This window comes from Molossus molossus, unplaced genomic scaffold (genome assembly GCF_014108415.1).
Source record: "Molossus molossus isolate mMolMol1 unplaced genomic scaffold, mMolMol1.p scaffold_m16_p_6, whole genome shotgun sequence".
Lineage (NCBI taxonomy): Eukaryota > Metazoa > Chordata > Mammalia > Chiroptera > Molossidae > Molossus > Molossus molossus.
The window spans coordinates 44,466,260-44,479,293 of record NW_023425399.1 but is presented as its reverse complement, the minus strand read 5'-3'; the positions used below and the strand labels follow the sequence as shown (position 1 = coordinate 44,479,293).

Below are 13,034 nucleotides of genomic sequence, written 5' to 3'. Positions count from 1 at the left end.
AGGAGCATCTAGCCATGCCCCATATCTCTCGCGAAGTAGCCCCAAGCTGGCAGTTACAGAAGCTGGTCATGGTTCACAGCTTGGCTTCTCCCAGGCATGTCCAAGCCCAGCACAAGTAACAGCCAGCTGCAAATGGTCTGTACCCCCAGGGAGGCCCCAGAGCCAGCGAACCTAGTGGACAGCTTCAGACCATGACCATGTCAAAGCACCACCCAACCACCTCCACAAAGTGACACACTCATGAGGTAGACTCAGTGGGCACCAGAGCCCTGCTGAAGTAATTCCTGCTCTGTGTGGTTGGCCCTTGTACAGCTGATCCTCTACAATGACTCGGGTGAATAGGGAGGCTATGCCGCAAGACCCCACAGGATACCTACTACATTAGGCCACTCTACCAAGCCCAGAAGACATAGCAGCTCTAATTAATACATGGAAACAAACACAGGAAGCCCTCCAAAATGTGGAGACAAAGAAAATGTCCCAAATGAAAGAAATGAAGAAAAATCCAGAAAAAGAACTAAATAAAACAGTGACAAGCAATCTACTAGATGCAGAGTTAAAAACACTGGTTATAAGAAAGCTCAATTAATTTAGGGGAAGAATAGTTCAAGTTAGAGAGAATTGTATCAGCATAAAAAAATGACAAGGAAACCATAAAAAGAACCAGTCAGAAATGAAGGATGCACTAACTGAAATGAAGAATAATTTACAGGAATCAATAAAATAAATGAAGAAGCAGAACAGAAACAGACTCATAGATATAGAGCATGTTTTGACAGTTGCCAGAAGAAAGGGGGTTGGGGAAAATGGGTGAAAAATATGAAGGGATTAAGAAGTACAAATTGGGACAGATATGGAGAAGATGGCTCTGGGCAGGACTGAAGGGAGGGTGAGTGTGTGAGAGAATGAACTAGTGTATGAGAGACTGTGAGTGGAGTGAAGGTGGACGACCAAACCCGAGTAATGCAGAGACGCAGAGTAGAAGGTTCCTGTGCTGTGGACGGGAGGAGCCAGCTACCATGGTAAGTGGCTCTTCAGGACGCTTCTCCCTGCACCACCTAGAGGTCCCACCATTTTGGAAGATTCTGGGTCTTCCTGGGGAGGAGGCAGTGGGAGCGTCTAGGCCCAGTAACCTGGCCCACCAGCGCACGTGGCACCATTGGACCAGTGGACACTTTCTGTCAACACAGACTGGTGCACAGTAGTGGAGCTCCCAAGGTGCTGGTCATGGAAGCTGTGGACAGCCAGGTGCCCAGCACCATCCCCCACAGTAGCAGCCCGATCAGAGTCGAGATATACCCCAAGCAACAGAGGCTGGATAACAGACATCTATCCCTAGGCAACAGAAGCACAGACCAGCAGCTGAGACCCATCCCTAGAAACTACAGCAAAAGCTGAGCAGGAGTTGAGGCCCACAGGGCAGTATCACTCCCCAGCCACCAGCAGTGGGACCTGGGGCTCCACAAAGGCCTGTGTGGTCCACCAGCTCATAAGTGATAAGTGCAGTGGGAAGCTGGAGCCCAAGAGGCGCTGGTGTGATCCAGCTGCCTGTCCCTGGGTCCTGTGGCATTCTGGGGCAACAGAGAACCCTGTGCTACCCAGCAGCTGACAACAGCAGTGGGAAGCTGGAGCCCAAGAGGGACTGGTGTGATCTAGCCACCTGCCTGTGGGACCTGTGGGATGTTAAGGCAAGAGAGAGGCCTGTGTGACCCAGTAGCCCACAAGAGCTGTGGGAAGCAGGAGCCAGAAAGGGACTGGTGCTATACAGCTGCCTGCCCATGGGAACAGAAGAATACAGGGGCACCAGAGAGGCCTGTGCAACCCAGCATGGACTGTGTAATCCAGTTACCCATGGGACCTGAGGATGCTGAAGCACCAGAGAGGCCTGTGTGTCTCAGCAGGGACTGTGCTATCCAGTTACCCTTGGGACCTGCGGGGTGCTGAAGCAACTGAGAGGCTTGTGAGACCCAGCAGCCCATAACATAGGCATAGAGCCTGGTCCCCAAAGGGACTGTGCGATCCAGTTACCTGCAGGACCTGCAGGGTGTGGGGGCACCAGAGAGGCCTGTGGAACCCAGCTGCACTCAAGATAAGCATATAGGAAGTGAAAATGGAGGTGGAGTGAATGGAAGCTGCACAGACGATTTCCCAGGACCAAATGGTAATTACAACTAAAATAAAGACAAATCCTTGGAAAAAAGCAACAGTAAAGCAGCAGGACAGGATCATATAACCAGGGACACTGGTAGGATCTGGGGAAGTGTGAGAGGGTGGTAGGCTGGGAGCACATGGACAGCAGAAGTCTTAGCTGTGAGCAATGCCCTTGGAGAATAAAGAGCAAGCCCACTCCACAGCACAGAGAGCTGGGACAGACCACTAAAATAGCCACAGCCACTCATCTGGAGGCTATGACAGAGGGAGCAAAGACTGTGCTTGAACTCTGACAGGGCACCCAGAATTTGTAGGGCACGCAGAATTTTTGCTGAGTTGCAGCCACAAAGGAATGTGGCCAGTGTGCTCCTTCACAGAGCTGTGGGGAAAAGCAGCAGCCGCCTGCCCTGGAGATTCAGGCTTTCCCAGGTGAGGCAAGGAAATGCAAATTGAGGCTTATTAACAATCAGCATGTATCCCACCCTCTGGAAATCCACTTATGCAAAAACACCAGGGCTATATTCCAAGACACTGAATAACTGAAACTACTAGCCACCAGGAAAAAGCTAGAGGATAACTGAACCTTTCCTGGGCTTGCAAATCTACCAAGGAATGTAAGACTCGACAGTGGTGTTTAATGTGGGCCCACCCAGGCTCATCCAAACTCAGTACAGAGAGCTACAAACAGCAGAACATCAACCAACAACCACAGAGAAAATTTGGCAGTCTCCAAAATCCACTGAAATAGCCAAATGTTGAAACAAAGAAACAAATCACAAATGAAAGAACAAGAAAACACTATCCAAGATGAGGTCAATGAAATGCATTTAAGCAAATTATCAGAGGTACAGTTCAGAGCCATGATCTTGAGGAAGCTCAACAACATGAGTAAGGACATAGAAACATTGAAAACCAACCACGTGGAAATGAAGAATAACATAGCAGAAATAAAGAACATAATGGAAGGACTAACCAGCAGAGTAGGGGAAGCTGAGGACCAGATCAGTGAATTAGAAGACAGGGCAGAAAAAAAATCAGCCAATCAGAAAATCAAAAGGAAAAAAATAGAAAGACAGCTTAAGAGAACTGTGGGACAACTAGAAATATAATAACATTCGCATCATAGGAGTCCACGAACAGGAAGAAAATGGGCAAAGGTTAGAGAATATATTTGAAGAAATAGTGACAAAAAACTTTCGTAACATAGTGAATAAAGAAAGCATTCAAGTTCAAGAAGAACAGAGAGCCCCAAGTAAGAAGAACCCAAATAGGCACACACCAAGATACATAGTAATTAAAACCAATGAGCCAAACTGGCCAGGGCAAAATGCCAAAAATCAAAGACAAAGAGAGAATCCTAAAGGTAGCAATAGATAAGCAATAGGTTACCTACAAAGGAAATCTCATAAGGCTCTCAGCTGACTTCTCAGGACTGCAGGCCGACGCTTTAACCGCTGAGCCAAACCAGCCAGGGCTCAGCTGACTTCTCAACAGAAACACTACAGGCCAGGAGGGAGTGGCATGAAGTAATCCAAGTCATGAACAACAAGGTTCTGAATCCAAGACTACTCTATCCAGCAAGGCTATCATTCAAAACAGAAGGTCAAATTAGGAGCTTTCTAGACCAAAAAAATAAAATAAAATAATAATAATAATAAAAGGTTAAGGGAATATATTAACATCAAACCAGCACTGCAAGATATGCTAAAAGGACTCCTGTAATTAGTAGAAGAAACAGGAAGAAAAATATCACAATACTAAACAAAAATGGCAATAAATAAGTACATATCAATTATCACCTTAAATGTGAATGGTTTGAATGCTCCGATAAAAAGACACAGAGTAGCTGACTGGATAAGAAAGCATGACTCACATATATGTTGTTTACAAGAGACCCACCTCTCAACAAAAGACTCACATAGGTTGAAAGTGAAGGGATGGAAAAAAAATCTTTCAAGCAAGCAGAAAGCAAAAAAAGCTGGGGTAGCAATACTCATATCTGTTAAAGTAGATTTTAAAATGAAGGCCATAACTAGAGACAAAGAAGGCCACTACATCATATTGAAAGGATCTATCCAACGGGAAGATATAACCTTGGTAAACCTATATGCACCCAATATAGTAGCAACAATATATGTTAATAATTTTTTGGAGGACTTCAAAGGAGAAATCAACAGCAATAGAACTATAGCAGGATACTTCAATATCCCACTCACATCACTGGATAGATCTTCTAGACAAAAATTAACAAGGAAACACAGACTCTGAATGAAGCGCTAGATCAAATGGATTTAATAGATATCTACAGCTAATTACACACAAAAACTGCAGAATTTACATACTTCTCAAGTGCACATGGGACATTCTCAATGATAGTCCAAATGTTCGGGCACAACTAAGTCTCTACAAGTTCAAGAAGATTAAAATCATATCAAGCATCTTCTCAGATCACAATGGCATGAAACTAGAAATCAATTGCAACAAGAACATGCAAAGACATTGGAACACATGGAGGCTAAATAACATGTTATTAAAACAATGAATGGGGTACCAAGGAAATCAAGGGAGAAATTAAAAACTCCCTGGAAACAAATGAGAATTAACACACAAAATCTATGGGATGCAGCAAAAGCAGTTCTGAGAAGCAAGTTCATAGCACTACAGGCCTACCTGAAGAAGCAAGAAAAAATTTAACAGACTATCTAACCTCACAATTTAAGGAACTAGAAAGCAAAGAGAAAGAAAACCCCAGAGCAAGTACAGAAAGGAAATAGTAGAGAGCAGAGCAGAAATAAATGACATGGAGACCAAACAAACAATTCAAAGGATCAATGAAAGAAAGAGCTGGTTTTTGAAAAGATAAATAAGATTGATGGACCCTTAGCTAGACTCACAAAAAAACAAAGACAGAGAACCCAAATACACAAAATCAGATATGAAAAAGGAGAAATAATAACTGACACCACAGAAATACAAAGGATTGTGAACAAATATTATGAACAATTCTACGAAAACAAATTTGACAATCTAAGTAATGTGGACAAATTTCTAGAGACACATGGTCTCCCAAAACTGGATCAGGAAGAGATAGAAAACTTGAACAGGCCAATAACAACAAAATAAATTGAAGATGTAATCAAGACTCTCCCAGCAAACAAAAACCCAAGACCGTACGACTTCATGGAGGAATTTTATAGAAAATTCAAAGAAGAACTATTACCCTTTCTCCTCAAAGTATTTCAAAAAATTCAAGAAGAAGGAAGACTTCCAAACTTGTTTTATGAGGCCAGCATAATTCCAATTCCAAAACCAGAAAAAGACACTACAAAGAAAGAAAACTATAGGCCAATATCCATGATGAACATAGATGCCAAAATCCTGAACAAAATACTAGCAAATCGAATCCAGCAATATATCAAAAAAATTATTCACATGACCAAGTGGGATTCATCCCAGGGATGCAAGGCTGGCACAATATTTGCAAATCAATAAATGTGATACACCACATAAACAAAATAAAAGATAAAGATCATGATCATATCAATGGACGCTGAAAAAGCATTTGACAAAATCCAGCACCCATTTCTGATAAAAATGCTCAGCAATCTGGGAATAGAGGGATCCTATCTCGACATAATAAAGGCCATATATGAAAGACCTACAGCCAACATCATACTCAATGGGCAAAAAAACTAAAAGTATTTCCCTTAAAAAGAGGAACAAGACAAAGATGCCCACTTTCGCCACTCTTATTTAACATAGTACTGGAAGTCTTAGCCACAGCAGTCAGACAGGAAGAAAAAACAAAAGGGATCCAAATTGGAAAGGAAGAAATGAAACTGTCATTATTTGCAGATGATATGATACTATACATAGAAAATTTCAAAGACTCCATCAAAAATCTACCAGACTTAATAAATGAATTTGGAAAAGTAGCAGGATACAAAATTAATGTCAAGAAATATGGCATACTTATACACCAGTGATGAACTACAGAAAAAGAAACTAAAAAAAAACAATCCCATTTACCACTGCAGGAAAAAAATTAAGATACCTAGGAATAAACTTAACCAAAGAAATAAAGGAGCCATTTGCAGAAAACTACAGGACCTTGAGAAAAGAAATAGAGAAAAATATAAAAACGTGAAAGCACATACCTCGTTCATGGATTGGAAGAATTAACATCATTAAAATGTCCATATTACCCAAAGGAATCTGTAGATTCAATGCAATCCCCATCAAAATACCAACATACTTCACAGAACTAAAACAAATACTTCAAAAGTTCATATGGAACCCAAAAAGACCTCGAATAGCCACAGCAATCTTGAAAATAAAGAACAAAGTTGGAGGGATCACATTACCAGATTTCAGGTTATACTACAAAGCCACTGTAATCAAAAGAGACTGGTACTGGCACAAGAACAGGCAGGTAGATCAATGGTACAGAATAGAGAACCCAGAAATGGAACCAAGACAATATGCTCAATTAATGTTAGACAAGGGTGGCAAGAGCATACAGTGGAGTAAAGGCAGCCCCTTCAATCAATGTTGTTGGGAAAATTGGACAGCTACATGCAAAAAAAAAATGAAACTACCCATCAACTTACTCCATACACAAGAATAAACTCAAAACGGATAAAAGACTTAAATGTGACTCATGAATCCTTAAAAATCCTAGAAGAAAACGTAGGCAATAAAATTTCAGACATCATACACAGCAGAATTTTTACTGATACATTACCTAAGGCAACAGAAACAAAGGAGAAAATGAACACACGGGACTACATCAAACTAAAAAGCTTCTGCACAGCAAAAGATACAATCATCAAAATGAAAAGGCAACCCACTTTATGGAAGAGCATAATTACCAATGATATATCAGATAAGAGGTTAATTTCCAATATATATAGACTCCTCATACAACTCAACAAAAGGAAGACAAAGAACCCAACTAAAATATAGGCAGAACTAAATAGACACCTCTCCAAACAGGACATACAAGTGGCTAAGAGACATATAAAGAAATGCTCAACATCACTCATCATCAGAGAGATGCAAATTAAAACAACAATGAGGTATCACCTCACACCTGTCAGAATGGCCGCCATCAACAAATCATCAAACAACAAGTGTTGGCGAGGGTGTGGAGAAAAGGGGACTCTAGGACACTGCTGGTTGGAATGCAGACTGGTGCAGCCACTATGGAAAACAATATGGTGTTACCTCAAAAAATTAAAAATTGAACTGCTATTTGACCCAGTGATCCTACTTCCAGGAACATACCCTAAGAAACGTGACACACCAATCACAAAGAATATATGTACTCCCATGTTCATAGCAGCACTATTTATAATTGCTAAGATCTGGAAACAGCCCAAATGTCCATCAGTAGACGAATGGAAAAAAAAAAAGTGGTATATATACACAATGGAGTACTATGCAGCTGTAATAAAAATGGTCTCTTATCCTTTGAGACAACATGGAGGGACCTGGAAAGTATCATCCTAAGCGAAAAAAGCCAAACAGAGAAAGACAAGTATCATATTATCTCACTTATTTGTGGAATGTAATGAACATAACAGTCTGAGGAATGGCTTAGTAGTAGAGATGTCGAAGTGGTGTATAGACTAACAATCCCCAGAAGATGGGGTTTTGGGGGAGAGGTAAACCACAGAACTTATATGCATGTATGCATGAACAATGGACATGGACAACAAAGCTGGGGACAGAGCAGGGAGGATGGGGAGGAGGGAATCAGTGGAGGGAAAAGGAGAAACTTCTGTAACATAAATAAATAAATAAATAAATAAATAAATAATAAAATAAATAAATGAGACACACACACACACACAAAAGTACAAATTGGTTATTACAGAATAGTGATCGAGATTTAAACTACAGCATAGGGAATATAGTCAATAATATTCTAATAATGATGTCAGGTGGGTATTAGATTTATTGGCATGATTACTTAGTAAGTTATATAATGTCTAATCACTGGTATTTATACCTGAATATATAATATTGTATGTCAACTAAAATTCAAAAATAAAATAAATGATTTAAATTTAAAATAAACATATCACGTCCAGGAATAGACCAGAGAATGCTCTTTTTATTTTTTATAAGTCAAATCATAAGAACTCTATGACTCAAACCTGACCTGTCACATTTTGCTCTGCCAAATAAAAAGGGAAGAATACATTAGATATAACTTTAAAAAGGCTTTGGTGATTCAGCACTGGAATTTTAATGTTATACTTTTCCTACAAACATGCTTTTAATTAGGCAGTAAACCGTGTTTAGCTAAAGGAGAAAATAATTGATCCATTTTGTGCCATTATGGCAGTTATTTTTAACTTTTATTCTACTTTTCATTTTCATGCAAGGTACAGAGGTAATAACAGATACATTTCGATTGGTTTCAATTAATGCCATAAGCTGTTATAATGTATAAGGTTGTTGGGTTCTATTTGAATCCCCTTACCCCGCCCCACCCCACACCCCACTGCTGCCCTCTCATGGCTGAACCCTCCAGGTTTGATTTTGTTTGCACTTGACAACAGATTTTGAGCCCATGACATCAGCTATTCTGTGGGATACTGGAGCAGTTCTAATAGGTTAGGATAATTGACTTCTGTAAACCCATCGAACTCTAGAGCCCAGAAAATCATTTCCTTCACACTGGACTAATTCCATCACAGAACCACTGTTTCTCCTGTGGATGCAGAGGAAGGAGTGATAAAACAGCAACTGGGAGGAGAGTGGTGATACTTGGGGGTGGTATCTATGTAGTTTCAATGGACAGAAATTCAGAGGAAAGAAAGCCTCCTCCTAGTGACCGTCCATTGTTTCTACTTTCCCAGCATCCAATTGCCCTTCTAGAACAATCCCTCAGCAAACAAGTTCTTCCCCTCAAGTCCCTGTGCTTCAGCAAAATAAGGCCTGGCATTTCTCAGGATTCTGGGTGTGATTCTTGGATGGATATCTCATTATAGCCAATGAGACACAGGAGATTTTTTTCTCAGACTCGTGGGAAGGGCCCTATCCTCAGCAATCTCCCACCAACCCCACCCTGAACTGTTGAGAAGGGAAAATTTAGCCCTGAAGGAGCAAAAGCTAACTCTCATGATAAATGTCCACATTCTTCCTGGTTTTATTAAGGTGACATGAAAAGGAAGCAATAACTCACAGGTGGAGGGGTAGTAATGAATATAGGAACAAAGCCCTGCTCGTTATTTGTCATGATGTGCTAGACTTCCAGTTTCTAGCTTCAGGTACCATCATGCAACTTCTCTCTCAGTTTGGTTGTCCTGCCTTTCTTTAAGGCTGAGCTCCAATCCTCTTTTCTCAGGAAGGCTTCTCCAAACTTTACAGTCTTCAGGGCTCTCATTAAAGCCAGGTGCCTCTCCACCTGGTGGTGTGCACAGATCCCTATCTTTTGTGTAGAGACTGTGTCCTAGGCTGTGTTATCACCAGGACAGCAGAAGCTGAGATTTTCAATCTGGGGAAACTTCAGTAAGTAGCACTAACTTCATCACATGTAGTAGTAGCAATAGTAATGCTTATAGCAACCTACACTATTGAACTCTCACTATGTATGAGACACTATTTTGAGTTGGACATGTTATACCTTATCTCATTTATCTCACAACAGCCCATATGAGGAAGATATTATCCAGAAAGGGACTAATTAAATTCAAATCTTAATATAACTCTAATTATGGAAAAGCTACACAGAGAAAGAGCTCCTTAAGGCAGGATTTAACATTTTTCTTTCTAACCTTCCTTACATGAGAAGTGATTTGAAAAGGACCAATGCACAGAGTTTAATTAACTTGGTCAGGTCAGATATCTCAAATGCCTCCCAGATCCTGGGGCCAGCATTTAACATTAAAAGCACCTACCTGGGAGATGCTTTTGGAATGTTATAAAACACTAAACCTGGGGGAAAATAGCCTACATTTAAGACAAAAAAACTAATGTTTACATCCTTCTTATCCAGGCTGTTTGGTTGACAAAACCAGGCACCCAGAGTGGTTTTATGCAGTGGCTAATTGGACACATACTTAAATCTTACAAAAGCATTTCTCTTTAAGTGGGCACCAGAGTATCACCATCTGTGATAACTTGTCAACTCAACAGAATAGCACTGGTGATCTTTGCCCATCTAAGAACCAAGAGTACAAAAGAGGCATCTGAAGAAGAGAGTACAGTGCTTCTTGATTTGAGATTTCTAAATTCTCTGCCATATACCGTCAACCTTAAAAACTTGCATTGCTAATTTCAAAGCCCCCTTTCTTGTTAAAATGTTCCTTAGTCCTAATATAAAGCCCTGCATTATAATAGGATTATACACAGTCCTAATACATGCTTTTAGGTTTTCAGGGAGTTTAAGGTACATTTTGACATCTGGATTTGATGAGACGGTAATGCTTTGTCATAAATTGTGTGGATAAAAACAGACTTCTGCAAACTACGGCTCATCACCTATCTTTGTAAATACGTAAAATTTATTGGAACACAGCCATGCCCATTCATTGACATATTGTCTATGCTGCTTTCTTGCTATAATGGCAGAGTTGAGTCACTGGGACAGAGACCATATGTCTTTCAAAATCTAAAATATTTACAGTCTGGCCCTTATAATAAAAGTCTGCTGACCTCCAGATTAGAGAATTCCCTAGGTCTATGTAGGTCGAGATTAAAGAATGATTAAAATGTTGAAACAGGTTTAAACACATACACATGCAAAACTGTAAGTAATACCAAGTTCTGATGCAAATACTTTGACACGTTTCAAACCTGGCCTCCAGTATATATCTATATATTCTAACTTTTCCCAAAGGTTCCAGACCCTGTTGGTTTTATGGGTGATTTCTGTTCAATTTTTAGGTTACATGAAACATTTCAGACCCTAGAAAAATAAACAAACTTCCCAAAAAACACTTTGTGGGACTAGTATACACTTGATTCCAAAAACTTGAAAAATAAAGCATAAAAGAGAAAACTACAGGCCAATCTTACTTATGAATTTAGATGCAAGTAGCCTATAAAGTATTAGCACACTAAATCCAGCAATATATTAAATTTTATTTGATACTTATGTTTTATTTTTAATGTAATACATTAGTAATTTTATAACATAGTATTTATATTAACTTGATAAAATTAAACTAATAACTAAATTTTCCAGCCAAAATCAGAAAAAACTATATTTAGTTGTAATACAATAATTATATTAACTAATATAATTATATTATATTTAAATATATACGTTAAATACACTTATATATTTAATTTTGCATATTGATCTCCACATCCTGGGCATTTAGTGATTTTTACATCCCTGAACTGAATCCAAGGTCTGGAATAGAATCTCAACTCTCCATAGGTGGTTGTATAACCCAACTAAGTTATTGACCCTCCAGGAGCTTTAAGTAAAATTAAGGGGCTGCAATATCTTCTCCAGAACTTTACTTCCAGGTTTCAATAAAGGACAAATAGGTAACCAGGCCCTGCTTTGGTTGGTTTATTAGTCAAGCAACTTTAATTTAATTCAAGCAATAGAGAGGATGAAGCTTGAATAAACACTTTTGGGTGGCAGAGTTATTTGTACAAATGTTTTATGCTCTCATTTTGATTCAAAAAGTGACACACAACTTGAATGTGTGTTTGTGGGAAGGACTGCAGCACCAAGAAAGAGAGCAATGGGTTGTAAAAAGAAGAAAAGAGCCCTTCCAACACAGATCTTTCTTTTTCTTCCCAAATCTTTTCAGCTTCACAAAAGAAGACATATTTTCTATATAATTAATTGCTAAACATGTTTGCTTATTAAATTATTCTTTAATTAGTTAATTATTTTAGACATGCTTTGCTCATCAGATATTCATTTTGTATAATAAAATAATTATAGATAATTAAACTATCTCAAGCCTTTTTCTTTCCCCCAGCAAACATGCTGGGTATCCAAAAATGACAACAAGTTGTAAATTAATCTGGAAAACAAAGCATGACAGATGAATGATTTGCTTGGAATTAATTAGACACTAATTATATACTGGAACTAAATAAAAAATGAGATTCATTATTTAAAAACACGACACTGTTCTGAAAAGATGTGCAGTTACCAGTATCCTTACCTTCTGTGATGATGGAGTTGTTTCTTATCCAAGCCAGGGCCTTCAAGCAGTCTTCTTCATCATTGAGAGTAAAATGATTACTAGGAACTGTACCAGTGTATTGCTGCTTACAGCTGTTTGGAATCTCTCTGTTTGTCAGGTGTTGACTAATATCAGCCCCTGTAGGGCATGGGACCTGGGATATGTTACAGAGAAATGATTATTTCAGTGGTAACAGGTGAAGCACAGACAAAGTACTAAATATATAAACAAACATAGCAATGCCTAGTATAGGCATGTCTTTTTCTGTTCCCAGATACAATTGTTTTAATTGAAACAAACAAGCATGATGACCACTTAGAGCTAATTCTCAAAAGAAGTTGCTCTGACTATATGATGCTGTATAACAAAATTGTTCCAAAAGTCAATGGTGCAAAACAGGCTTACATATTCTGAAGGTCAGTAATTCAGACAGGGCAAGGTGGGGAACAGTTTTTCTCTGTTGAACAATGTCAGAGTCTTTAGTGGGAAGACTTGAAGGCTGGGGGTGACTTGATGGCTAGGGGTTGGAATCATTTGGAGGTAACTATCTCAATCCTTTTTCTTTCCCCCAGAAAACATACTGGGTATTAAAAAATGACAAAAAGTTGCCATTATATGTGTAGCAGTTGATGCTGGCTGTGAGTTGGGATCTTAGCTGGGGATGTTGGCTGGAACATCCACATATAACCTCTCCATGTGGTTTGAGCTTCCTCACAA

General features: G+C 39.4%; 1 protein-coding gene across 1 annotated transcript in view; it reads right to left on the bottom strand.

Annotated features, from left to right (window-relative positions):
- CFAP61 (cilia and flagella associated protein 61) overlaps positions 1-13,034 on the bottom strand; it is a 551,989-nt gene that overhangs the window by 178,368 nt on the left and 360,587 nt on the right. The window contains exon 20 of the mRNA XM_036245530.1: positions 12,297-12,471. Within this exon, the coding sequence (XP_036101423.1) occupies positions 12,297-12,471 (175 nt within the window). The remainder of the gene's footprint in view (positions 1-12,296; positions 12,472-13,034) is intronic.